Here is a 25,072-nt window from a genome sequence, read left to right as displayed (position 1 = left end):
TCAATATCAGTCTATCCATTAATTTGCGATTGTAGATTGAATGTTGACAGCAGCTTCATATAAGTTGCCTTGCAATCTCTAATCGAAAAACAACGGATGGATAGGTCATTATAATCCGCAGTTAATGGTACTCTTGAGTTCGTCTGGTAAAAATCTTTCTATTTTTTGGCAAGAATGTCAATGATAAAGAGATTTGAAATCTACATACCCATTTTGGACTACAAACTCTCACAGAAAGCTTCTGCCCTAGACGTGGTACTAGGAAAATTATTTAAAGCACGGAAGAAGGAGTTATAGCGGAGATGCAATAAGGAGGTCAGGCGCCTTCTTGTAGGCCGCAATGTACGGTAGGCGTGATCAGTTACCAGAAGTAATGACACGTTCGGATTCCGTGTCAAATAATCTGTCAAAGATTGATTGGTGATTTTAAAATTGAAAATAAATGGCGGGTTCCATAGAAGGCATGTAAGGGCCGAGCTAGTAACGTTCCTCGTCCCCCAGACCCACATTTTGGCGCGCTATGTTCTTAGGACAGTTTCCGTTACGGCACCTCCGCTAGTCATTTCGTTCTCCATTATATCAAACCAACCATTATCATCATTATAATTCTATATTTAAAAAGAAAACACAAAATTAAGAATATACAAAAACTGTTCATTCAAATCAAATTTTCAATATCAATATATTGCAATCATTTTCTTGCTCTTTCACCTCGTACCTGATATCCGCTACCGGTTTCCATATCCTAGGCGCGATAGGCACTTCTTTAATAACCTCTTTAGGCGATTTAGGGGACATAGGTTTAGGCGACACACTAGTTTTGACCTTAAATTGTCCCATTTTAGTTTTAACAACCTCCTTTTTCTTCACATTCGCTTTAGTTTTTGGTGTACTCGATACATTTTCTGTGTTCGCTTTAAAGTTTTGGTCCACAAAGTTCTTATATGAATCGTTGAATGATGAAGGAGATTGCAACTGTGCTCGCAACATTGCTATTGCTTGTTGATCCTCAGATTTTTTAGTTTCTTCATCTACTTTTTCATCAGTTACTGGGGCTTCTGTTTTCTTTGGCTCACTCTTTTGAGGAGCAGCCGATATTTCCTTAATAATATTTTCAATATCTTCATTTGCCTGTAAATCATCGAACGACACAGTCTTATTATTCGTCAGACTATTTTTGTGTCTCGTAGCCATCCCATTTTCTAGCACCTTATCAACAAATTGAGAGCTCTTTCTAGCTCTTTTCGCAACTGGTTTAGTGTTATTTTCATCTGGGATTTTACGTTTATTAGGATCCGCTTTCAAACTATCTAGAGTTTTTGAAATCTGATCATCTGTTAAGCATTTACTTATTAACGGTGTACTGCGGTCCTGTCCTTCGGCATTTTTCAATATCGATGTCATTTCTAGCGCCTTACCGAGTAACTCTCTTAACGGTTTCCCACTAACGTTGGCCGCATCAAAGAGTATGCATGATATCATCTTTTTGAACTGCATAAAGAGTTCATTATCTTCTTCCGACTCCACTTTCATTTCTTCTCTATCTTGGGTGTATAAATTTATGCTGTATTTCATATGTTGTGTTAGCGGTGCTGTGTCTACCTTATGACCTTTGTGTTCCTTATAGTAACAAGCATGGAAGCCTTTAGTGTACTCTCGGAGAGTGATTATTGAACAACAAGCTTCCGTAGCAGCGGTTGGTCCGAGAACTTGGTGAGAACAGTGGTAAATCTCTTTGGATTTCATTTTGTTTAGTTTCACGAAGGTCACTGCAGTCTGATCTTCTAAATCCGCTTTCCAGTTCATGAAATCTGAAAATTATTAAAATTAAATTGTAATATAATTGTGCGATTCGTTTTTAGGTAGTTTTATTTACTGTAACTGTGTTAATTTCTTTATCTACTTTTAATACTGATAGTAGATTTCATACAGCTTAAATAAAAACTATTTCTGTCTATCTCCTCTCTTTTCTTCTATGTATGAAAATGAACATTGATCATGACCATCATCCTCCTGCCCTTATCCCAATTTTATTTGACCATTCAATTTTAATAAGGAAAAGACTTTTATGATAGCAAAAACAGGCCATTTGGTTTTAAACATGATAGCAATAACAGGAATGCTATGAACTTGTTTGGGGCTTAATATGACAATTATGTCATCAAAATTTTCTAAATGAATAATATGTTTTATACCATACCATCTCTCGTTGGAAAGAAAAAATTCTGTGCTCCGTCCGCATGATAGCCCTTAACGTGATGTTGAAATAGAACGAGCCCCGTGAACACTTGACGGCAGCTCAGACATGCAAACTGATCCTTGTTCGAGTGTTGCTGTGGACATTTGTGAGGCTCTGTGGAACGTATCTGCTGACTGCAGGACGCACACATCTCTATGCGGATCGGTTTTACCAGGTCGGGGGCGTTTGAGGAGCTGAAAGAAATGAGGTTGATTTGTAAGTATTTAATAAGAAAAATAAAAATTATAAGGTTTTGTAACAGTGAGTTACACCATTTGACTATAATGATATGCAAACTATAACGTAGACGTATACATGCTGCCCACTGAAAATTGTAATTGGGTTTGCTATTTAATCTTGTACTAATATTATAAATTAATATAGGTTACTCTGTCTGTCCAGCTTTCACAGCATTATAAAACTGATTTAATGAAATCTGGTATGCAGTCAAGAGGGCAATATTGTATGTTTTCCTTTCAATGGTTGTGAAGTAGAACATTTAGAGGACAATTTTCATATTAAAACTGCCTTATCACATGTTTTCAGGACCCAATTAGTCAAAACTAGCTGATCAACAGATTAAATTTGCCATTTTAATGAGACCTTTGGTCACTGTAAACAGAGACAAAAAGTATATAAACTTACACTTTTTCTCCCTTTTCATTGACACAATGTTTCTTCTGTATATGTCTGAACGTTGTAAAGTATACGGGGAACCTCTCGGAACAGACAGGACACTCGAATTCTGGCCTTTTTGGTGCGCTAGGCGAATTTCCCGCTATTTTCGGCGCTGATTCCGCAGTTTCTTTCTCCTTAGCTACAGGCGAGTTTACCCTCTTCAGCATATTTACAGGAACAACCTTTTTCTTCACCAGTTTCACATTTTCTTGCTTCTTACTCTGCTTTAACGCCTCGGGCTTCACATGTAAAAATTTATGATGAGATTTCAAAGCAGGCACTGTAAGGAATTTTCGACCACAAACGTCGCATTTTACGGTCGGGCGGGGTTTTATTTGTTTGTTAACGTTTACGGGTGTCTTAGCCCCCATTTTAAGAACTACATTTATTTGTGTTACTTGAGTTATCTGCTTAAATTAACGAAAATAACACGAAAGCTTCGCAAAATTTGTAAAACAGTCAGAAACGCCACTCAGCAGATTAAAAAAAATTATATAGAACACGCGTTCCAGTTTGAAGCTACAGTAAATAATGTGATTTTAAGCATGACTTGTACTGAGGTGAAAGTGATTTGTGACCTCTTCTTGTGTCGTATATTTAACAGTATTAATTTTATAAGTAAGAACTTAGTGAAACTCAATTTAAAATGAATTGAAACACATTTGAGCATTTCCATACGCGTATTGATAGACAATAACACGAATGCTAATGTTTTTAATACCATTCAACCGATTTTTTGTACTGGAACGTCATACATGACGCATTTTGACAGTTTAACAAAAGATCACCAATTTCTCTAAAGGGCTTACACACTAGCTGATTTTGTCGCACGTTTACGCTTGGTTTTCCATAGATTTTTGACGCTAGAGCATGAAATGTGTTGTAGCGACATGAAACGCATACAACCTTTTCGACTCGCAACCTTCAATAGTCATGAAGAAAAATACAAATGTCAAATTCAAAATTTTATATTTTCAAAAGCCGATTTTCGTTGTCGCAGGCGTGCACATATAAATAGGGCGCCGCCCGTTTAAATAAATCAGTCGACACAAAATCTTCGTGTGTAATTCATCTCCTTAATTGGTGACCCCGACGTGATTGATCGTGAAGACGCTCCGTGAGTAGAGCCATCGACACCATGACGTCGAGACCAAATGAAGAATTCGTCGACGCTCAGGGCGGTATCACGGCCAGCAATGACGTGGCCACGATATCCCTGTTGCAACAACCTGGAATTAATTACGGATCTAATACTGGAGCCTCCGGCTACCGGCAAGTACCAGACTTTGAAGGAAAGACTGATAGCGACTTTTCAAGAGTTTGACGATCGCCAACTGCAGAAGCTGTTGAGTGGCCTCGAACTCGGCGATCAAAAACCAAGCCACCTTCTTCGGAGAATGCGTGATCTCGGCGGAAAATTATTGTCCCAAGAAGCACTTAAGGTTATGTGGCTGAAGCAGTTACCCGCATATGTGCGCTCCGTACTTTCCATCAACACGGAATCATCGCTTGAAACCATAGCTGCGATGGCCGACAAGATGCTCGAACAATATGAACCTGCTTCAATCGCCGCCGTCGCTACAAACGATCCATCCACTTCAGCCGACGGTGCTCAACAAAACGTTATAACCAACCTACAGATAAACATACTTTCGAAGCGACAGCGGTATAGTTACCGGCACGGATATTGAGCTCTCGGCGGAAGAGTGGGGATCGCTTTGCGCACTGTACACATAAGGCAATAAACCAATAAATCGCTTCTGCGCAGGTGAAGGTCAGGGCTCAATATCCGTGCCGATAACTATAACACATTTCATGCTCTAGCGTCAAAAATCTATGGAGCGATATTAGCTGTCATTCTTTGAACTAGTAGCTGTCATTGTCAACGCTTGTAATCTCCTTCAACGCGCAAAAAAACCGCTAGTGTAAAAACGCTCGCTTCTACTAAATTAGTTCATAATTATCTGATGGTAACTAAATACAACTATAACTGGCTGACTAGTGTTGTATTGGAAATATATTTTAGACCTCGATAAGTTGAAAGAATATGTACAAATCTAATATAGAGGAGTAATTTTTTGCAAGTAGTAGTAGTGATTATTGGGGTGATTAAAAAAATTATTTCACTGTTGGACTGTTGCTATATTATCCCGAGTTACATGAGCTATATTTTATCCGAGTACGGTTAGAAGGGTCCTACTGTGTTACTCGGCTATATTGAGTTGCTCGGTTAACTGGATTGAGGAGGTCAGATACGATAGTCGCCTCTTGTAAATCTCTGATACTCAGGCGCATCCGGTTAGACTGGAAGCCGACCCCAACATAGTTGGGAAAAGGCTCGGGAGATGATGGGCAACAGTTCCCACAGGACGAGGGTAAAACCGTGTGAGAGCTGTTTTCTCGCGGTTTTTTAGTTTTCTACAATACACAAGCTCTGCCTATATGATTCTTACTTTAGGACGTGGAGATGTGTAGACTCTAAGCCCCTTAAGTCGAAGAGCTCTGTTAAATTCACTTTCATGAAAATGTTCAGAACAAAGGGATATGTCCGTAACACTTGGGCGAAAATCTTCTTCGTCTGCGCCATCCGACCAAAGTTGAATCCTTTCTTCATTTGAGGGAAATCTGTGATGAAAGTAAGTATTTATAATAAAAATAATATCGATATTAATTTATCTACATATATTTCTATTCTAATAATAAAGAGGAAGTCTTTTTTTTTGTTAATCTTGTGGTTTATTTTTTTTCTTAGCCCTTATTGTCCCACTGCTGGGCAAAGGCCTCCCCATTTTGTTTCCACACCTCTCGATATGCAATATTTTTTTAGCTTTGGCATTTTGACAGCCCAGTAACGTAGTAGGTACAACGCCATCTGACGAGTTCTTGGAAACCATTTTTTTTATTCTCAAAAAGAAAATCTACTTTCTACTTGTGAAAAAAATCCAAATTACTTACCTGTGATAAGCCAGATTTGATGTTACAAGTCTTTTCGCCCCACAGCCCACGACGCTGCATTTACCAGGCATTGTAAGTTATCTCTGCTAATCTTCTATCTTATTAAAGTGAGTCGTATAAGTTACATTACTCAAGAATGGCTGATCTGTTGAAGCTGAAAGTTAAAGGGGAGGTAGCTTAGACTCGGGAGAAGAACATGTTTGTCACCATACATTCGGCTAAGGAAAGCAGTTAGCTCGGGACGCTAATGAAGCCGCGGGCGCACGCTATAGTTTTGTCAAAACTGAGTTTTTCTTTTGTTACGTCTTTACGCAAAAACGGTAGACCGATTGAGATGTAAAGGATAGAGGCAAAGATAGTTGATACCTTTTCACACTGGCGGATTTTCCGCCCGACTTTTCCAAGCTACAAAGCTCGGTTCATACGAGCGCTGTAAGGTAAGCAAACGAATGTCAATTACCGATACAAAAGTGACGTTAAAAAACTAGGCAACAGACTTTGGACGCTCTCGAAAGTTTCACGCGCATTGGTTCTGCTACGACCTACGGAAAAACCGCGCGGTAAACCAGCCAGTGTGAAAGAGCTGCTATCCTATAGACGAAAATACTGTACTTTTATATGAGTACCCTCGATAATTAGTGACGCGGAGAAAGTTGCGGGCAAAATGTAGTCTTTAATTATTTCACAATAATATATCTCACTCGCAAAAGAAATAGCGGTAGCAGTTACAATAAACAACCAAAGATATTGTGAAAACACTTTGTAAACGGCACATAGAAAAAATGGCGAATCAAAAATGGTGGATGAAAATGACAGCTGGGAAATTGCCGCTGAGAATCATATAGATATCTCACTTTAATAGTTTATGTTAGACAAACACAGCACTATACCTATAAGCTCTTCACTTTATATCCGTCACTGGAGATTGCTGGAGATACGTTGTGTTTCTCACAAGGATATTGTAAGGGGGGCTACATACAAGCTTTTTTGCCACCTATATTATTTAAAAAATCTAGTCTTTTTAACATAATTTCCAAGATAACAACAATCGGTGGGTTTAAGTCTTAAAACACAAAATGGCTGACAATATATTTTTTACGTCGTTCTTGGTATTATTTTGTGGGACTTTTAGCATGAGGAACGAATTGTCTATCCCTTTCGCAATTTTGTAAGAGTGAGACGACGATATTGTTGTCTTTGTCCTGCATATTTTATTTACTTTTTAAAAATCTTTTTTGTAGATACATATCAAATAGTGAAATAATTAGGGTAATACATATAGAAAATAGTTTAGCATTATGTGCAGGCTTATTGCAATACTAATGTTATATAGCTGTTTATTATGTAGACTTTGTTTGTTTGCTTTAAAAAATCGTTCAGTGTAGATTGCTCATTTATCGAGGAAGAATAGAATGTATCATAGATTTTTTTTTTTATCCGAGTTGTAGAAATTAGTAATAAAAACATTAATGTTTATATTAAGCTGTACTTTATTTGTTTGATAATTTAATAATGTATTTGTGTAAAAGTAACACTGTCAAGATAATCTCACAGAGATCAGGATTTTGTTTAATAAAAATGCTTTTTTTTCCAATTCATTCTTCCATAGCTTGTACACCCCATAGTTTAATTTCATCTTCACAAGCTGTAATAAGACAGTTATCAGTAGGATGATGACTTAAAGACACCACCGGCTTTTTATTTACACTATGTACCAATTTCTGTGTACAAGCGCTACTTATTAAATCATAATAAAACACTTCGCCAGTAGCAGAACCACAAATAATATGACTATCCTTCTCATTCACAGCATTTTCAAGCAAAAAGTCTTTACTCTCATGACCAGTAAAAGTATTTAGTATCTCCCCGGACTCCTTGTCAAATAATTTGATTGTACTGTCCGCACAGCTTAGAATATAGCATTGTCCATCTCTAGTGAGGCTTCCATAAGTTACAATATGGCCTATGTAGTCTGATACCATTTTGCCCATTCGAATATCATACAATCTTACATGACAGTCAACAGATGTAGTCAAAACTTCATGGTCGGTAACCTGTATGGAAGTAATAGTGTCTTTTGCATCTTTTAAAACTTGTACCGGCTCTTGTCTACGGCTGATAACGTCCCAGAAACAAACGGTATTGTCTATTGAGCCTGAAACGGCCATTGTGGATTCTTCATTGTATTTTATGCAAGTTACTGAGCTTGCGTGGCCGCGGTATCTTCGCAGAGGCTGTCCTGTCGTCACATCCCATAGAATTACGGATTTATCAGCACTGCAGGATATGATTTGACTGCTGTCACAGGATCCAGCAGCATCCAACACCTCGTTGGCATGTCCTCCGTAGGTTTTCAGTAATATCTGACGATGGGGGTTCCAGAGTTTGATTTTCTTGTCTGCACCGCATGTTAGACAGTATGAGCCGTCCACGTTGAAGCGAACTGCTCGAACAACTTGTTGTTTACATGTTAGGGTCGCTAACGTTGTTAGTTCAGTCATTTTTCAAGTAATAAGTGCCCCTGAAATTCAGCGGCTGAATATGAAAATGCACATTGTTTGTTTTGAAATGCACGTTTGACATATACCATGTCAACATTGACAGTGACACTTAGCATACCACAGATACGGCTAAAAGTCGAATAGAAAGGTGGTAAACTGCTTATCTAAGCAATGATATAACTATTGGAATAACATATTTCATTGCCACAATTTACAAATAAAAGCACAAAGTACACATACAAAGAATTTCTAAAATCAAAACCAAAGCAGCGCCATCTATTGGCAATATTTTGAAATCCAAACAACCAACGCCATCTGTCGAAATTTTCCCGCATCACAATATCCGCCGCAGCCATAATGGCCGATCATCACTTGTATGCGGTAACAATTCATTATATACGGCTGTTTACATTGACACACTGACTCAGTTCCATTATGTACGTGTACTATGTATGTATTTGTGAACGCTGAGTATAAGGGAGAACATTTTGCTCGCGACATGGTACATTGTAATGATTCTAAATGGGTCACGTTTTATGCTAACGTAGGAAATCTATGCTGTTTAAAAGTATTGAATTATCTTCTAACAGTAGTAGTTTACCTATTTAAATAATGAGTTTCTTTGTTCTTTTATTGATTTTTTTGTAGCTAACATTTAATATCTAACTCAAGATGACTTATGTATTAAATTATCACAAAACATGAAGCGTACTGGACCATATTAACGGACATCATAAAACGGTTTGACGAATAGGTACCTCTATCTGTCTTTGGTTACACAATGTAATTAGTACTGCATTGGTTTGACATGGAGATTACCGCAGTGTATATGCAATGTCCAGGGTAGGAACAACCTACGAGTATTAGTTTCCAAATGAAGAGGAGTTACAACAATGCAGTAACTGGTCATCTGGTCATAATTATTAGGGAAACCTTCCTGAAAGAGGAGAGGGATTTTCCACTTCTATGAGACGAATAAAAGGCTAAAGAATTACTGAATGTATTTCAGAAACGTATGAAAAAAAGTTATACAGAGGTTCTTCCTTTTGCTGAAATCTGTTAAAAAACAACTTTCAGCCTTACAAAATTATGCCTATGATCAAGAGTCAATACAATGTTTGTATTTTACACGTAGAATATGCAATATCAACCCTCAAACCGTCAAAAACAGTTCTACTTCCTCACTCTTAAACACTAATTAAGCTAATTACTTATTGCAATTATCTAAAGATAAACCGTCTTCACATGACTTTTTATTAAAAACTCGATTTAAAAATGAACTACATCTAAAAAACAATGAATAACCATTACCAAATCAATTGAAAGATTATTTTCAGCAGCTTTACATTTCTTAATACGTATTTCTGTAAAAAGTCCTATCAAAATTGTTTATTTTCATTCAAATGGCTACCCAAATAGAGTATGAACTAACATAAAGGTTTTAAACTCAGATTTTTTCGCCATTGGGCCAGTTTTCAGGCCGTATAAGTTCTGAAAGCAGGTCAGTAGGTACCTCACGTTGCGGGTGCATGCAGTCGACATAATGCGGAACATTTCAGCATAGACCTGACCGACCTTCATGGTAACGGGCTACGGACTTTTTGGATAAAATAGAACTGATATTGAAAAGAGGTTGTTATTTTAAGGTTGAATGTAGCTTTTTAGGGGAGAATATGAATAGTTTGACGCAAAATTAGGTGTAAATCACAGGTTTTTATTATAGACTAACATTTATTTATAAAACGAATACATATTTAACTTACCAAATGAAATATTACCAAGTTAGAGTTTAGACCTGTAAATTACATTATTCTTTTCGAGACGTTTTAAATCTGTAATTGTTTATTTTAATTCTGAGAATCAAGGCTTCTAATGAAGAAATTTTCAGCTGATTACCTAGATAATTTAGGTAAAGTAATCCTAGAAATGATAGCATAAGTAAATCTCATTGGTTTTATACGAAAATATATTCATTTGTAAAACAAAGGGTGTCAAAAGCATTGCAGGGCTTCTGGCAGATAGGCACCCACGCTTGAGTATACTCGGACTTGAAATGTGAAACAGACACACATTTGTATTATATTTTGTTATATATTCACTAAAACAAAGTGAGTCGGACTTAGCAATTATTTCAGCATGGTATATAAATTGTAACATGGTAACATAGGAGATATTTTTACTTGTACAGGAAATGGATGAAGCCGTGTGAAAAAGCTATAGTAAGTAGACTAGCTTTCGAAAGCGGGTTCAACCACATCTCGTAGAACTAATCCGCGCACCCGGATGAGAAGAAGCCTATCTAACGCTAGCCGATTTGAAAATTATTTTACAAATCGTTTTAGGTACCTACATCGTGATAACCTTAGTGACTTTAGTACTCTTATTTGTGAATTTCTTTCAGTGTTAGAAACTCATTTTTCGAAGGCTATATCCTGCAGCAAGCTAGGACTAAGCTGCTTTTGAACCGGGTGCACTAAATAGTTCATACAGGCGGGTGAAACCGCTGTCGGAAGCTAATCCTTACTAATGTTATAAATGCGAAAGTAACTCTGTCTGTCTGTTACGCTTTCACGTCTAAACCGCTGAACTGATTTTAATAACATTTGGTGCAGAGATAGAGTTGACCTTGAGAAAGAACATAGGATAGTTTTTATCCCGGACTTTTAAAGAGTTCTCTTGGGAACGCGATATAACCGAACTTGACGCGGGCGAAGCCGCGGGCGGAAGCTAGTTACGGTATAAAGGTTGAGTACCTATAATAGAGTTATTGCAGGAAATAGAAAAAAAAACAAACGCTCTGACGCTCTGTCAATAATTGATGATTGATTGCGTCGCAAAGGTTTTTATAGAAATAATAAATAACAGTGATTGTTTGCTCTTACCTATTTCAGTATGAAACAAATAAATATGATTTTCTAACCGACTTCACAAAAAAGAAGTTCGTGGTTTAACCTGTATGTCTGTATGTTAGTGTGCGATTTTCGTATCTCGCGTTTGGCGAAACCGATTTGAATGCGGTTTTTAGCATTTTTTTTTTCTTATTTATTTATTTAACAGATAATGTACAGACACAGAATACAGAGAAGAAGAAAAAATAGAACAGGCCGCACGGGTCGTTCGATGATAAGGTTAAGCAACGCTTGGCGCGGTCACCATCTTGTCATGACGAGTTCCTCCGTGTTTCGGAAGGCAAATTGGAGGGTCCCGGCTGTCATTTGAACATCTTTGTCAGTCGTTACTAGTAATTAGAAACAGAAACCCCTTAAGTTTGACAACCAGTCTTGTCAAGGGTTGCCCGGGTAACTGCCTAACTGGGTTGAGGAGGTCAGTCGCTCTATGTAAAACACTGGTACTTGCGTACTCAGCTCCATCCGATTAGACTGGCAGTCGACCTTCACATAGTTGGGAAAAAGCTAGGCGGATGATAATGCAGTTTTGATGGACTTATTTTAACGCACGGGAAACTACGGAATCCCACAGTGACAGTGGCCCAACTCGCTCTTGGCCGGTTTTTTAAAGTATGTAGTAAGTTTAGCTTAATGTTCTTGTAACTGCAATGCAGAGATAACGCGTGGCAGAGATTTTAACGTTTGTTTCAAATATTAATACAATTTTAATGTTACATCATCTATCCTAGCATATAAGAAGGTTAAGGATTTTTTTACTATGTATGCATAATTTTTTTCAGAAGTTTTGTTTTGTCTCTACGCTACGGGTCTAGTCAGTGAAAGTCTGGATAAAAGTTGAGGAGTCAAGATAGGCAGTCGCTCCATATAGGACTCTGGTACACATCTGCATCCGGTTAGACTGGAAGCCGACCCCAACATAGTTAGGACAAGGCTCGGTAGATGACGAATGAGTTTCGTGTTGACTCTTTATTTGATAATGCAACTAGAGTTAGTTAGTTATAATGTAAGAAGACATATTGAAAGATTCTCTTTATATTGTTCCTATTGGCTTGCAGCTTGCCAGTGGGTAAAACCGCCGCCCATGTAACAAGTTCACACACCCGGATAAAAAGTAGACTACCTTGATTAACAGCTATCTAACAAACAATAACACTCAAAGAATTTTCCAAATCGAACCAGAAGTTTCTTAGATTAGCGTTTTCAAACAAACAAACCTAAACATTAGTATAGGTTTAATTCGTCCTACTATGGTGATCAATTCGTCAATACCTCTAGTAGATCGAGATCTAAAACAATATCATTATTTTCCCATATCTACGAGAAAAAGAATAGCAAGGAGTGACAGAGAACACAAGATATATCCCTCTCAGGATTTGAATTCAAAAGTTACCAAGCAGAGTTGTAATTCCTCTCTTCAATGTACTGTATTTTTTTTTTCAATGAGAAATCAATAAGGTTTTCAAGATTTACAACCTCCTTACATATTTTGTCTAGTGAATTGTACGCGTGGTAACTCAAATGCTGCAATAATAAGTACTTACTGGCTGAAAACATTAGTTATGTTCAGTAGAAATAAGAAAAATGTGTACTGTTATACTAGATAATATACTAGCGTTAAAAACTGCCCCAATTCCTAACAGGGTTGCGCCAAAACTTACAGAAAACAACCCATTTTACAAAGACTAAAAAAAAATACGAAATTTATATTTTTTGTCCCCCGATTTCAAATACGGAACGCGGCATGCGCGCGCATCCTACATCGACCGATACGTTATCGGCAGTTCTAGTCCGACCGCCGCCACGGTTGGACGTATGTCTCAATGGGCGAGCTGCAATACCCAGGGGCCCCAAGCGTTGCTGATGACGAGAGACAGTACAGGGCGCCCTTCCGACGGGCCCCGCAGTATAGGTGGCCCGCGCCACAGCCGCCGCAGCCCTCGGCCTTCGCCCCTTGGAGGAGGGCGCCGGCACCTCCACGGCCTCCCGATTACCGTCGAAGTGCATCGTACCCTGGCAAACCTGATGACACCTACCAGGTAAGCAAACGTATTCACATACAGCCTGAAATGTCAAATTGTCAAAAAAGGTTACATATGTTGCATGTTAAAAAGTAAACTACGTGTTATCTTGCTTTTGGTGTTAGACTGGTATTATGGTCTGGTCTAGGCAGACAAAATTTAGGTCGTTTGCAAATGTTCAGCGTATTTCATGCGGATTGACATATGGCCCTATTGTAAAGAGTGTTATCAATGCTCTATGTTTGATTCGAGTTCATATTTCGATTTAAACGACTGAAACATAATTTTCAGTTTGAAAAAATGAATTGCTTAAAGATGATTAAAAAGTAAAGTGTTTTATGATTTTTTTGATACTTATGCGAAATCTGATAATTTATGTGTAGAATTCTAGAGAGAATTTTAATTTAAGTTTTTTTCTCTTTCAATAATAATGCAACGGAAGTGAATTATCAGGTCAAGTTATTAAAATTTGCGTTTTTTTTTACTATTCAGTGATTAGATGAATATGAGATTTTGTATGAATATAGAAAATAAAGTTTAATTTCAGTTCCTTTGTTATTTAAAAAATAAGAATATTTTATATTAATGCACTTATGATAATGTAAATTTTTAATTACTTGATAAATTCGCGACAAAATAATCAAAGAAGTAACTTTTTGCAGTTTACTCATGTAAAATTATTGTAACACATAAAATAAATCATATAATATTTACCTATATAGTGAACATTTTTCAAAATTAATAAAAAAAGGTGTGGAGACTTATTTTGTTGTCAATTAATAAGTATTTTATTTTCTTTACTGAAAGGTGTTTCATAATCATCTCCCGTAGTACACTTAAAAATGTAATTTGTGATCAAATGTACTACATTTTAGGGAGTGGTCAAAGTTACTGAAATTGTTAAGTTACTGATATTCTTTGAGTTGAAGAATTTATGTTAAAACATTTCCATTAATCAATAGTATTTCAGTGGTTTTCAGACAAAAGAAATTGACTGAAATATTATTTGCTTTATCGTTATTTTAAGAGAGTTATGTGTTATTTTACTCAATAAGCACGACGTTCTCGATAAAAAATCTAGAGTACTGAATTAAATTTTTCTGTGCAATTTGACCCCTAAAAAGTCTAATTTGATTTTTATAACCTGCCATTTTAAAGTTGAAAATATTTTGAAGATGGTATAGGGTTAGAGAATTTTTACCAGATAATCCCTAATTTCACAACTAGGTCACCTTTAAAATCACTCCATATAAGATTTGAATTTGAATTGAATTGAATTGAAGAATTGAATTCCTTTACGTCGATCATATTATAGTTTTTGTAAGTTCGCATTTGATTCAAAACGACATACTAAGTCCCATTTTAATTTGTGTTTAAAAAAAAAAGAAACATATTTTAAATACATAGATTTATATTTTTTTAATATAAATCAAATAAACATATTTAATATACTCAGATTTTTTTGTTGTCTTTTACTCGAAATAGATACTTAATCGTCGTTTTTAAAGAACCTAGCATAAATAAAACCTTCTTCGGTTGAACCAACTTACGGCCAACAAAAGGCCGACCAGCTCAGTTCTACTTTATGTCATGTTTATAACAGAATATTGATTTTTACTGAGCACGTGGCTCACAACTGGAGGACGCGATACTTATCGCTACTGTTAGATACAAATGTATTCATTTACAGATTGTTATTTAGATTTATCGGTAATATATGGTTTTTTTACTATAACTAACATACATACTTTTTACTGTAATTTGTAATGACTGTGTTTCGGATGGCACGTTAAACTGTAGGTCCCGGCTGTCATTGAACATCCTTTGGCAGAAGTTACGGGTAGTCAGAAGCCAGTAAGTCTGACACCAGTCTAACCAAGGGGTATCGGGTTGCCCGCCCGGGTAACTGGGTTGAGGAGGTCAGATAGACAGTCGCTCCTTGTAAAGCACTGGTACTCAGCTGCATCCGGTTAGACTGGAAGCCGACCCCAACATAGTTCGGAAAAAGGCTCGGAGAATGATGTTATATTGTATTTGTGAATCAAATGATTTTCTTCAAAATCAAAAAAAAAATGTGTATGAAAATAAAATGTAACAGTTATTTAAAAAAAAACAAATAGTCAAATTGTCTATGACACAAAAAAGTTTTCAACACACAAAGATAATATAAATAAAACAAGATACTAGAGTCGCCGAAACATTTCAAATTAAGAAGTCCGCAAGATTCGTAGCTGCGTAGCGTCGTAGCGTCTCGTAGTATCTCGTAGTCTTGGGCTACGTCATTTTGTTCCCTAAACAAATCTTAGGAACCATTTCTTAAAGAAACATTCAATTGTAGCTAACTATTTAGTTTTGTTCAGAGTTTAATTCAGTTTTGAATTACTAACCAGGTAGAATCACAAATGAAAACTATACAATGTGTCCCGGGGATAAGTGACCGCCCGAAATTTTTTGAATATTTGTACAAAATTAAGGATAATTTCCTTTATATTTGGGACTTACCGCCTTTGGTTTTTTTTTAATGATTTTTAGTAAATACTGTGACGTGCTGCAGTTTTTAAGATATTTCCTAAGTTTTTACATCTTTTTAAATTCTTTTTTCTTTATTGACTAGCCGACATCATAGTTTATCAATTAAAATTACCAAACATAACAAAAATGTAATAAAACATTTATTAGAAAGAAAAGAAAATAAAAATTCAAAGAAAATGACGCCTTTTTTTCAGTTTTTTCAAAATAAGTCCAATAAATGCCTCCTTAATATCACTTTCTTTTAATTTATTAATAAACTACATGATATTTCCTACAATAACTCACAACAATGTTTGCTGCTATTTCAAACAAATGCAAAAATACAGTCAGTTGAAATTTGAAAAAAAAGAGCAAAGCCTGTTATTAACAGGCCTGACAATAAATTTTTTTTAATGATTTTTTTCAAAAATATAAATGAAATTATCCTTAATTTTGTACAAATATTCAAAAAATTTCGGGCGGTCACTTATCCCCGGGACACATTGTATAAATGTTATTTATTTTGCAAATATGTCGAAAACAACACTTTTACACGTTTCATTTTAGTTACGAAATAGAGAGCGAGCGAGAAGACAAACACCGAAACGAACTTAAAAATTAGCATTTTAATTTTGCCTTTGAAAAATACTTCATCATGATAAAATTATACTATATTTTTAATCATATCTCAATCTACACTTAAAAGAAAATTAGTTTAGCCATTTTACTATGACCTAAACAGAGCAATTTAAACATTTTCTTAATTAAAAAACTTTCTAAATAAAATACACTATTAATATACTATATTCCCCTTACAAAAATATCTTCACCCATCTTTCTGCAATCAAGTAAAATGAGCGGCAAGCTACCTCTACATAGCACTGGTTGACAGTCAGCTGACATCTACTCTCTCGCTCGCACACCAGACAAAATCAATAAGACTAACCTACATTTAACGATTAAATTTTCTACTATAACGTTATACATTATATTCTTGTCTTTTTAAGTTAGTATTTTTTAAATAAAGGCCTTTTTAACACGCTTTTAGGTCGACCTGTATGTAACTATGTAATGGAATCTAAGGTAACTAAAACCGTCTTGCAAGGATCGTAGCGTTGTGAAGATTGACAGCTGTATGTAGTTCTGATGACAATACAATAATATGGTACTGTCGAACTGATCTGATGATGGAGCCGGAAGATATGAACTGGAACTTTTTGGTTTTGATGAGCATTTTAAAAGCGTATTTTTCTAGTGTAATTCTATTGATGTTTTTAGCCTTAACATTTTAATGTTTCAAGAGTCGCTAGCCAGTCTTTCTCAGTAGAAATCGTTGTTACAATTCCATATCCAACTGTTTACCTTCGGTTTAGTGCCTACTTGAATGTAGTATAGGTGATCAGTTCTACACGAAATAATAAGATTTAAATTTTGTTGAATTATTTAGTTTGATTTGACAATGTAGTATTTGTAAAATGGCGAATTTTAAAAACCAGCATATTTTTTTCAAAAGCTATTATAGATAATTAGGTGTTTGGTAGCTTAGTAAGTTCACCAAAATCTCATAACAACCGGCCATGTTCGAGTCGGACTCCCGCACGAAGGATTTCGTACCATCTAAATAACGGTCAAAAAATCGTTTATAGGGGCCTCTTAAAATATTTATACTAGTTTCCGTATTTTCATTGGATACGGAAGAAACCGCGCTAAACAGCCAGTTAATAATATTTACGTTAGATAAAGAAAAATAAACAAAAGAAAATCTCTATGCTTGTTTATCAGTGCCCTTAACAAACGGAATAGACCCATAGACAACTATAGGCTGTATACTCTATGGTATGTAAAACACTATTGTTGTTATGACCTACTAAACTTATTCTAGTCAACTGGGTTGGGGTCAGCTTCCAGTCTAGGTATATGTAGCTGAATATCTCTATATTTTTTATGGCATGTATTTCTACTGGTTAAAATAATAATAATGGTGTCTAGATTGATTACATTATCAGCCACGAGAGCTTGACTATCCCTTTTTTTTAACGACGTCAAAAATCATCAAATGACATCTCCCGCTGTGGGTTAGCAGCGGTGAGGGAGTGTCAGACTCTTACTGACTAAAAACCGTCGTGTTCCGTCGTAGGCCTTTTATGTACCAGCGCCGCGGTAACTCGCGCGAACGATCCTGCAGCCCCGGCAGGCCTTGGCCTTGCTTAAAAAATTACAGTTTTTATTTACACTACTATTCATAGTAAATAGTTGTTGTAGCAGGACATATTCATTATTTGCACAGACATAGGTGCCCTCTCTTAGTCCTCATGCACGACAATCCGACACGACCAGAGAGAGAACAGGAGCAGGACCGACATTTACCTGCTCTGCGATGCACGGGTGTATCAATCACCAACTGGCAGACTACGGGCAGCTTTATGAGTTACTTAAAACCCACAAAGCACATAATCAGCCCGATCTGAGATTCGAAAACCAGACCCCATGCACTGCAGTAGCGCTAGTGACCACTAGACCATAGCAGTTTAAATAATATTGATTGAATCAGCTGACTTTAAGTGTGTGTGTGTTTGTGTGAAACGCCCTATTTACGAATTGGCACAACCCTTTGCAAATTCATTTTAACCCTTAGTGAGGTTGAAGCTTAAATCATGTTTAGGGTGCGGCAGAGGGTCGGCTATTGTAAGTAAAACATAAACAATTTAGTCTAAATCAATTTTTTACCGAGTTTCAAAATAGGAGGAGGTGCTCTCCGCAGTTTTACTCTTATCCCGAGGGTAGCACTTTCCGCATTTGGGTAAAATGTAGCCTAAATATTATTCTAATGTATAAGTTGCATTGATGTCGGAAAAATACGTGTTTAAGTGAAAGAATGACAAAAACACACACTGAAGACAGAGTAGGTAAATCTTTGCATTTATAATATTAGTGGTCAGTTATATGCTGTCATACGAATTTTACCTTTGGCAATCGTTACGGGTAGTCAGATGCCAGTAAGTCTGACAGTCTTATCAAGGAGTATTAGGTTGCCCGGGTAACTGGATTGCGGAGGTTAGATAGGCAGTCGCTCCTTGTAAAGCACTGGTACTCAGGTGCATCCGTTTAGACTGGAAGCCGACCCCAACATAGTTGGGAAAAGGCTAGGAAGTATTGATTGGGCTGTTATGCGATTTATTAGGTTTTTTTTCAATATTCTAGAAACGTCTACTAAGCTATCAAAACTACGCCACAAACGGAATAACCTAGAGCGCAGATATACATCATCTCCCGAGCCTATTCCCATCTATGTTGGGGTCGGCTTTAAGTCTAATCAGATGCAGCTGAATACCATTGTTTAACAAGAAGCGACTGGCTTACCCTTGGCAAGACTGATGTCAGACTTACTGGATTCTGACTACCCGTAACAACTGCCAAAGATGTCCAATAACAACCGGGACCTACATTTACACCTCCCAGAGCGCAGATACGCGCGAGACACGATTGATTTTCTATTGTTTTACAATTTACACACACAAGAGCTAAAGCCGACATTTTTACCTCTTCAGTCGCAGTATGTGTATACAATTTAAAGTCGGTATCCGTTCGTAAGGAAAACATTGTGAGAACAATGGCGACTACTTGTGTTGCAGAAACACAAAACTGACCAAAATGTTTGTCGACTGTTAGATGTGAGCGCGTGTGAAAAGGGATGGAATTCTAGATATTTTTACTGTTACTGTTACTGCCTTTTTATCGTCCCTCTGCTGGGCTGCGGCCTCCTCTCACACGGAGAAGGATTGAGCATTAATCACCACGCTTGCTCCATGCGGGTCGGTGATTTCAGACTTTACAGTCCAGGTTTCCTCGAGATCTTTTTGTTCACCTTTTTATCAGCCATTGGTGTCTAAGATTACTTAGAAAGTACATACAAACTTAGAAAAATTGCATTGGTACTTGCTTGAACTGGAATTACCATACCACCACTGGATTTGCCACCACGACTTAGATATTTTTAGCCGATTAAAAAAAAGAAGATTTTTCTAAAGATTTGACAGCCCCTAACAATTTCTGTTGAACTCCTCTAATATCTAGTAATCAAATCAACAGATAGACATTTGACAGAAATCCGGCCATCCTAGTAATGTTATAACCCAAGTACGCAGAGATCAGGTCACCCGGGCGCCCTATATACCGTCACTCATCGAGCACTCGTCCCCGGGTTGACCCACTACAACATAGTCATGCGTACGAAACATCGATTTTATTGTCACTACTATTTGTAAAGGTCGATAATTTAGATAGCTATAGTGCTCTTTGAAGTTAGTATGACTGACAAGCTGTGCTACTAAGAGCTGCTGGGGGATAGATAGACAGTCGCACCATGTAGAACACTGGTACTCAGCTGCAGTCGGTTAGACTCGTAGCCACATGAGAAAAGTCTAGATAGATGATCAGGATGATTATGTGATATCTTTATTGGCTCTTGTATGCGTAAGCTACCTAGACGTAATAAATTCCAATTTTGCACAAGACTTCTCTAATATTATAGACGAGAAAGATTGGATGTATTGTGTGAATGTTTGTCATGTCATACTTTATCATGTCAAAACTACAAAATTTATTTTAATTAAACTTAAATGATTTAGCACCACAAGCGTTTTTGTCGAAAATAAACACTTACTCATACTTACTTTCATGCAATAACTGCTGACAGCAAAACTTGGCCTATAAGCTCTATTTCCAACTTAAAAATTTTAAGACACCATAGACAATACACGACTTGAAATCTAAACCTCATTTCATTGCTCAAGTCATCATGGCTGCAAATAAACCGATATTATAAACGTGTAATATAAATATCTCCCCGTGAAGTTACCCGGACGGCCTATATAACATGTTTTGAAGGCTGGCTCTGACCTACATAGCGAACCGCACTGCGGCGCCTCGCCTCGAGAATCCAGATTGCGCGCGCGAAAAATGTATACCATACTACCATACTACCAAGTATTTTGTGCTAGCAACATTATTGGTTGTGGTGCAGCGTGATCTATGGTTGGGTTATGAAGTAGGTTGGATGTGAAATGAATGGTTTGTCATAAAAACAGATTTTTATAACTGAATTAAATTTTTGGATGAATGATGAATTTCTGATACGCTTTCTTTATTGAAATTAGACCGATAGTTCGAGAGATGAGAGTGTTTATTCATATTAAATGAATAAACTCTATGGTTTTTATACATACGGTTTGGAATAAAATTATTAACACAAATATACTAATTTTCCTTATTATAATTAAACTAGTCTTATCGCTTTAGTTGATTCTGTATATAGGCCAATATTATCAATGTTTTTAACATAAAACATATTATCCTTATCTGGGGGCATGGAGTAGTTCCCACGGGACGCGGGTGAACCCACGGGGAAAAGCGAGTTAGAAATAGTAATCAGCATTGTATTTGTAAATAATTCAATAACAATAATGCAACTTTGTATGTACTTTCTAAGTATATCTTGATACCAATGACAGTGTTTCAGATGGCACGTTAAACTGTAGGTCCCGGCTATCATTGAACATCCTTGGCAGTCGTTACGGTTTGTCAGAAGCCAGTAAGTCTGACACCAGTCCAACCTAGGGGTATTGGGTTGGCCGGGTAACTGGGTTGAGGAGGTCAGATAGGCCGTTGCTCCTTGTAAAGCGCCTAGCCTTTTTCCAACTATGCTGGAGTCGGCTTCTTATCTAACCGGATGCAGCTGGGGATCTAACCTTCTCAACCCAGTTACCCGGGCAACCCTATACTCCTTAGTAAGACTGGTGTCAGGCTTACTGGCTTCTGACTACCCGTAACGACTGCCAAAGATGTTGAAGTAACACATTTAAAGTGAACACTTTTAGGTATAAAAACAAAAAAAATATCGAAGCTATAAAAATCATGGCGATTCATTGTTATCGCGACCATTTAATATTATCTACAAATCTGGTTTTTGTACGTACTGATAAATATACTTACTCGTATATTTTTGTTCCTATTTCACGCGGTTTTTGACCACGTCCCCAGGAAACTAATAACCAGATAAAAATATCCCATTTGTACGCTAAAATCTTTGAAACTACAGCACCGATTTGAAACATTATTTTGCTGGTGGAAAGCTACACTATCCCTGAGTCATCATCATCATCTCAGCCATAGGACGTCCACTGCTGAACATAGGCCTCCCTCTTTGATCTCCACAGATACCTGTTGGAAGCGACCTGCATCCAGCGTCGACGGCGACCTTTATAAGGTCGTCTGTCCACCTTGTTGGTGGACGTCCTACGCTGCGCTTGCTAGTCCGTGGTCTCCTATCCCCGAGTAATATATGTAGCTATATTTTATCCCGGTACGGGCAGTAGTTCTCTTGGGACGGGAGTGAAACCGCGGGAAATTGGCTAGTAAATAAATAAAATAAAAATAATAAATACATGGATGACTTAGTAGGTTTATGAAGTTCAAAGATATATTTTTATGTTATTTTATCTGAGTTATATTATCTTTATACTTATTATATACTTAAAGATAACATAATAATATGACATAATTATTATTGCTGTTTGACCTATATTTTCTCTTAGATAAATATGTATAAACGAGTAGCTATTTCATGCGGTTTCACCGGTGTCCCGGGAGAAATTCTTCCTGTATCTGGACAAAATATAGCCTATGTTACTCCGGAATAGAGTAGCTTCCTAACAGTGAAAGAATTACTCAAATCGGTTCTGTAGTTTCGCAGTCCTTTGAGTACAAACAAACAAGTTTAGTTTGGCTAAAATATGAAGAGCAAATACAATTACTGTTTAACATTATAATTAACCATTATATATAGATTTCGCTTCGGAAGGCACGGTAACCTGTAGGTCCTGCTGGCTGTAATTGAACACCTTTGGCAGTCATTACAGCAGGTAGCCAGAAGCCACCTACGTAAGTGTATTGGGTTGCTCGAGTAACTGGGTTGAGGATGTCAGATAGGCAGTCGCTCCTTGTAAAACACTGATAGATACTAGATACCCACCACATAGATTTAGTTGATTTTCACGAGGAATTTTCTCTTAAAACATTCCTAACAATTTATAGACATTTGAAAAACAAAATCAAATACATATTTATTGCATTTTCCATACAAAAACATTGCCGGAAAATATGTTTTTTTTCCCCGATTTAGAAAAGAAAACTATTCAAAAAGGAAATATTACCATTGTAGTAAGCTATTTAGAAATTTTCACTCGAAGTCTTATCAGTGTACAAGTTTCAAGGTTGGCCGCCATATTGGTTTCGTCACTTCACGTGGAAAACTAGCTGTCTGTCTCACTCTAACGCTGCGTGCTAGAAAGAGAAAGATACACTTTTACGAGGATGGCTGAAATCGTTCAGATTCATCTGGTCGACTATTTTCTTTTATTATTTGAGGTATTTAAATTGTTGAATTTTTAAATGGTTTTGTAAATATAAATAAGGTTATTGCATGAAAATAAATAGATTATCCTGCACAAATATTAATTAACTTTAACATAATATTAAAGTTGTCGTTAAATGCGTAGAAGATACGATAAATGCATTTCTATTCAAATATTAAGAAGCTGAAGAGATAGTTTGAACCCGCTAATCTCAAGAATTACTTACTGAACCGATTTGAAAAATTCTTTCAGTGTTAGATAGCCCATTTATCGAAAAAGGTTACAATTTACCTGGGCCCGTCAAGTTGTTCCTGAATCCTATGGGATGCGAGTGAAACCGCTGGGGAAAACTAGTTATCTTATGTTGGTATACTTTTGTAGCCCAAATGTTTTAACAGATGTGTCATCAATCATTTGGTGAGAAAAATTCCTACAAGTAAAGTGCCTTTTTGATTGATCGATCGCAAAGTACCTTTAACTTTACGAAAACAACAGTTTTATATGTGGAATTGATATCCATTACTACTTCGCACACCCGGATAAAAAGTAGCCTATAGCTTTGCTCAGTAAATGGAATGTATAACACAGAATTTTTATATTCTGAGTATTAGTATTTCAGGTTCAATCTACAAATAAACCAACACTTTTACTTTAGGTACAATCTATATATATAAAAGAAAGTCGTGTTAGTTACACCACTTACAACTCAAGAACGGCTGAACCAATTCTGAAAATTGGCAGGGAGGTAGTTTAGAGCCAGGAGAAGGACATAGGATAGGATAGTTTTTGTCACCACCCGGCTCCGGGATGCAGTTATCTCGGGACGCGGGTGAAACCGCGGGCGGGAAGCTAGTATTAGTATAGATTTTGCTGGCTGTTTCTTCGCGGTTTCACCCGCGTCCCGGAAAATCTTCGTTCCGCACCTAGACAAAATTAAGCTAGTGTTACTGGGGAATAGTGTAGCTTTCCAGCAGTGAAAGAATTTCCCAAATCGGTTATGTAGTTTCGGAGCCTTTAGGGTACATACAAACAACGAAACAAACCATGTGTCTCTATATTATATCAGTATGGATGGCTAGTTTTTTATATGTATTGTAAATGTGTATATATCTATGTAAATAAACTCTACATTAAAAAGGTAGTAGATATGGGTAGATTACATATAAGTGAGGATTAAATGGTCGGTTTTATTCAGATCATGTTCTTAACAGTACTATCACCATCTCTCCTGCTTACACTATAGAATCTAGGTTATCTCCCCGTTGACACGATGTACGCAAACATACCTTATCATTATGTTTTGGGAGTCATGCATACCAAATTAATGTGCGTCTATGGGCGAATCGAAAAGTGCTGGAGTGGAGACCACGGACTAGCAAGCGCAGCGTAGGACGTCCACCAACAAGGTGAACAGACGACCTTACTTATACTTAAAGGTCGCCGTCGACGCTGGATGCAGGTCGCCTCCAACAGGTATCTGTGGAGATCTAAGGGGGAGGCCTATGTTCAGCAGTGGACGTCCGCCGGCTGAGATGATGATGATGATGATGATGGGCGAAGCAACGAATGCCATGCGATCCGAAGCGATTTGAAGGATGAATTGAATGACTTTAAGAGCTCACACTGCAAAATTTTTGTCGGCCGATAGTTTGTTTGTGTCCTTAAATCAGTATAAAGATGATTGTTGATTTGTGTAAAACACTGGTACTCAGCTGCACCCAGTGAGACTGGAAGCCGACCCCAATAGTGTTAGGAAGATAATGAGTTTCTTGTTTAAAAAAAAAAACAAAATAAATTATAGAGAAGGTCGAAAACCACGTACTGCCAGTTAACTTAACGTAAACGTTTT

The 25,072-nt window shown here is 37.0% G+C and overlaps 3 protein-coding genes across 4 annotated transcripts in view; 1 reads left to right on the top strand and 2 right to left on the bottom strand.

Annotated features, from left to right (window-relative positions):
- Positions 1–591: 591 nt before the first annotated feature.
- LOC110381305 (uncharacterized) lies at positions 592–6,024 on the bottom strand. The gene is made up of 5 exons (XM_021341602.3): positions 5,873–6,024; positions 5,371–5,542; positions 2,885–3,156; positions 2,201–2,433; positions 592–1,811 (listed from the first exon to the last, which is right to left on the bottom strand). The coding sequence occupies exons 1-5, from the start codon at positions 5,941–5,943 to the stop codon at positions 664–666; spliced, it is 1,896 nt and encodes a 631-aa protein (XP_021197277.3). The 5' UTR covers positions 5,944–6,024; the 3' UTR covers positions 592–663.
- A 1,399-nt stretch (positions 6,025–7,423) lies between these two features.
- Positions 7,424–8,431, bottom strand: LOC126054419 (WD repeat domain-containing protein 83). Its single transcript, XM_049840073.2, has one exon. The coding sequence runs from the start codon at positions 8,371–8,373 to the stop codon at positions 7,468–7,470; it is 906 nt and encodes a 301-aa protein (XP_049696030.2). The 5' UTR covers positions 8,374–8,431; the 3' UTR covers positions 7,424–7,467.
- Positions 8,432–13,033: 4,602 nt separating this feature from the next.
- Positions 13,034–25,072, top strand: part of Orb2 (orb2) — a 67,526-nt gene continuing 55,487 nt past the window's right edge. For both annotated transcript variants that reach the window (XM_064043348.1, XM_064043349.1), the window contains exon 1: positions 13,034–13,318. In XM_064043348.1, the coding sequence (XP_063899418.1) occupies positions 13,103–13,318 (216 nt within the window). In that variant the 5' untranslated portion in view covers positions 13,034–13,102. The remainder of the gene's footprint in view (positions 13,319–25,072) is intronic.

Source organism: Helicoverpa armigera, chromosome 31, assembly GCF_030705265.1.
Source record: "Helicoverpa armigera isolate CAAS_96S chromosome 31, ASM3070526v1, whole genome shotgun sequence".
Taxonomy (NCBI): Eukaryota; Metazoa; Arthropoda; class Insecta; order Lepidoptera; family Noctuidae; genus Helicoverpa; species Helicoverpa armigera.
This window is presented reverse-complemented; position numbering and strand designations above follow the sequence as displayed.